The following is a 2,206-nucleotide window of genomic DNA, read 5'->3' as shown; positions in this document are numbered from 1 at the left end:
TGTGCCTCCCCCCAGCTGCATCTCTAAATTCGTGCTGTCTTCCCATTGCATTTCTTGTGTCCTCTGTCCCCAGGGTGAATCGGGTGAGCCGGGGCCAAAGGGACAGGTGAGTGACTGAGGGTTTGGGAGTGAGGGGCTCCCTGCACCTTCGCGCTGGGTGGCTCTCCGGGACCCTCAGCCAGAGGCAATCCTCCTGCCAAAGGCAGTGGTGCTCCACGGAGCTGCTGCATGCTGCACGCTGGTCACCTGAGAAAGTATTTTCACTGGAGATGGGCTTTAGTGACCACGTTCAGCCCTGGATTCAGGTTCAGCCCTGGATTCAGGTCCAGACCCCATTTGGGGTTCAGAACCCAGCTGCAGCAGTTGGTACTGGAAGTCCTCGGGGCGAAGCCCCTGTGCTCAGGATGGGGCTGAGCTCCCCGATCCTGACACCGCTCTCCATCCCCACCGCAGCAAGGCATCCAGGGTGAGCTCGGCTTCCCCGGCCCCTCGGGGGACGCAGGCGCACCCGGCGTGCGAGGCTACCCGGGACCCCCCGGCCCACGAGGACTCGTCGGGGAGCGCGGCGTGCCGGGGATGCCTGGCCAGCGGGGCGTAGCGGTGAGTACCCCCAGCGCCCCGCATCCCCTCCTCACCTCCTGCACCACGTGGGTGGTGACCTGGGGGCTGCTGCCGTCAGCTTGTTCAGCTCTGCAGGTGAATTGCCTCCGACCTTTTCTTACCAACCAGTTCCTCTGGGAAACAGATGCTATTCAGCTCGGGAGCTGCCAGTGCTCCCCTGCGAGCTCTCCAGGAGGGCTGAGCTGGGACCCCACCTTTCTAGAAAAGAAGAATTCTTTATTTCTCACTGTACATAGCACCAGCAGCAGGTTTAGCTCCAATATGTGCCTTTGCAGCCTGCCCAGGGGACAGAATTTTTCCATCTAAGCCTCATTTTAGACTTGCAAAACGGGGCTGCAGAACATTAATGCCGTGAGGAGGTTGCAGCGTGGCCGGGCATGGCATGAGCCGAGGCTGGAGCACTTGTACTGGGACCGAACAGAAAGCAAAGAAGGGTTGGGAAGGCAGCACTGGGTGCAGGGAGGTGCTCTGGACCGGGGGGTTGGGATGGGACCGGCTCTGCGGGTGCAGATGGGGACGGAAGGAGCGCTCTCCCTTTACGGTGTGTCCCTCTTCTCGCCACTGGCAGGGCCGGGACGCTGGGGACCAGCACATCGTTGACGTGGTCCTGAAGATGCTGCAAGGTGAGGGGGCGAGCGGAGCACCGCCGGCGGGGCGGCTGCCACCATGTTCCATCCCACACCGGCCTCTCTCTGCCCTACAGAGCAGCTGGCGGAGGTGGCGGTCAGCGCCAAGAGAGCAGCCCTGGGTGGAGTCGGTGCCATGGGACCCCCCGGACCCCCTGGTCCTCCCGGGCCACCCGGTGAGCAGGGCCCGCACGGACCCATGGGACCTCGAGGCGTCCCCGGCATCCTGGGTGCTGCCGGGCAGATCGGCAACATAGGACCTAAAGGTAGGTGGTGGGTGGCCATACCCACACCGTGCCGGGCAAAAATCCTCCTCGGGGCTGACCCTGCCTCCTCCTGCCACACTCATCCCCCAGCTCAGTCCCTGAGCCGGGGCAGCCCCCTCCCCTCCCCTGCAGGGTCCGCGTTTCCCGCTGCGGCTCCAGAAACTCCTTCCCTGCCTGTTTCTTTCCCCGCAGGGAAGCGAGGCGAGAAGGGTGAGCGGGGAGAAGCTGGACGCGGCCACCCCGGCATGCCGGGTCCCCCGGGGATCCCAGGTAAGCCCCTCTCCCCCCGGCACAGACAGGGCAGGCGGTGGCGGGTCCCCGCAGCCTTCGTGTCCCTTGCTGGTGCGTTGACGTGCCCAGCAGTGGCTCGGGACCTTCTGGCCCATCCCTGCAAACCTGCACGGGTTCATCCCACAAATCGCCAACTTGCAGCGCTCTTTGCTGCATCCTCACTGCCTGCAGCTCTGCCAGCCGCTTTCCTGGCCCCTCGGTATTGCTCACTTGTCACATCACTCTGCTAACGCATTCCCATCCTCACCAGCAGCGGTTCCCATACCCCGGCCCCTGCTCTGCTCCGGCAAAGGCTGGGCTCAGCACCCACAAACGCAGCACGCATGCACCTGCTGACGGCCACGCTCCCGTTGCAGGTCTCCCTGGCATCCCCGGCCACGCGCTCGATGGCAAGGCCGGGGA

At 64.4% G+C, this 2,206-nt stretch overlaps 1 protein-coding gene across 1 annotated transcript in view; it reads left to right on the top strand.

Annotated features, from left to right (window-relative positions):
- Positions 1–2,206, top strand: part of COL9A2 (collagen type IX alpha 2 chain) — a 16,069-nt gene that overhangs the window by 13,701 nt on the left and 162 nt on the right. Inside the window, 6 exon segments of the mRNA XM_009284829.1 lie at positions 454–600; positions 1,190–1,244; positions 1,325–1,513; positions 1,706–1,783; positions 2,161–2,198; positions 2,201–2,206. The exon segment at positions 2,201–2,206 is cut by the window's right edge and continues 162 nt beyond it. Of these exon segments, the coding sequence (XP_009283104.1) occupies positions 454–600; positions 1,190–1,244; positions 1,325–1,513; positions 1,706–1,783; positions 2,161–2,198; positions 2,201–2,206 (513 nt within the window).

Source organism: Aptenodytes forsteri, unplaced genomic scaffold (genome assembly GCF_000699145.1).
Source record: "Aptenodytes forsteri isolate BGI_AS27 unplaced genomic scaffold, ASM69914v1 Scaffold7, whole genome shotgun sequence".
NCBI classification, from domain to species: Eukaryota; Metazoa; Chordata; class Aves; order Sphenisciformes; family Spheniscidae; genus Aptenodytes; species Aptenodytes forsteri.
The sequence above is the reverse complement of the archived record's forward strand: the minus strand, read 5'-3'. Positions and strand labels throughout refer to the sequence as shown.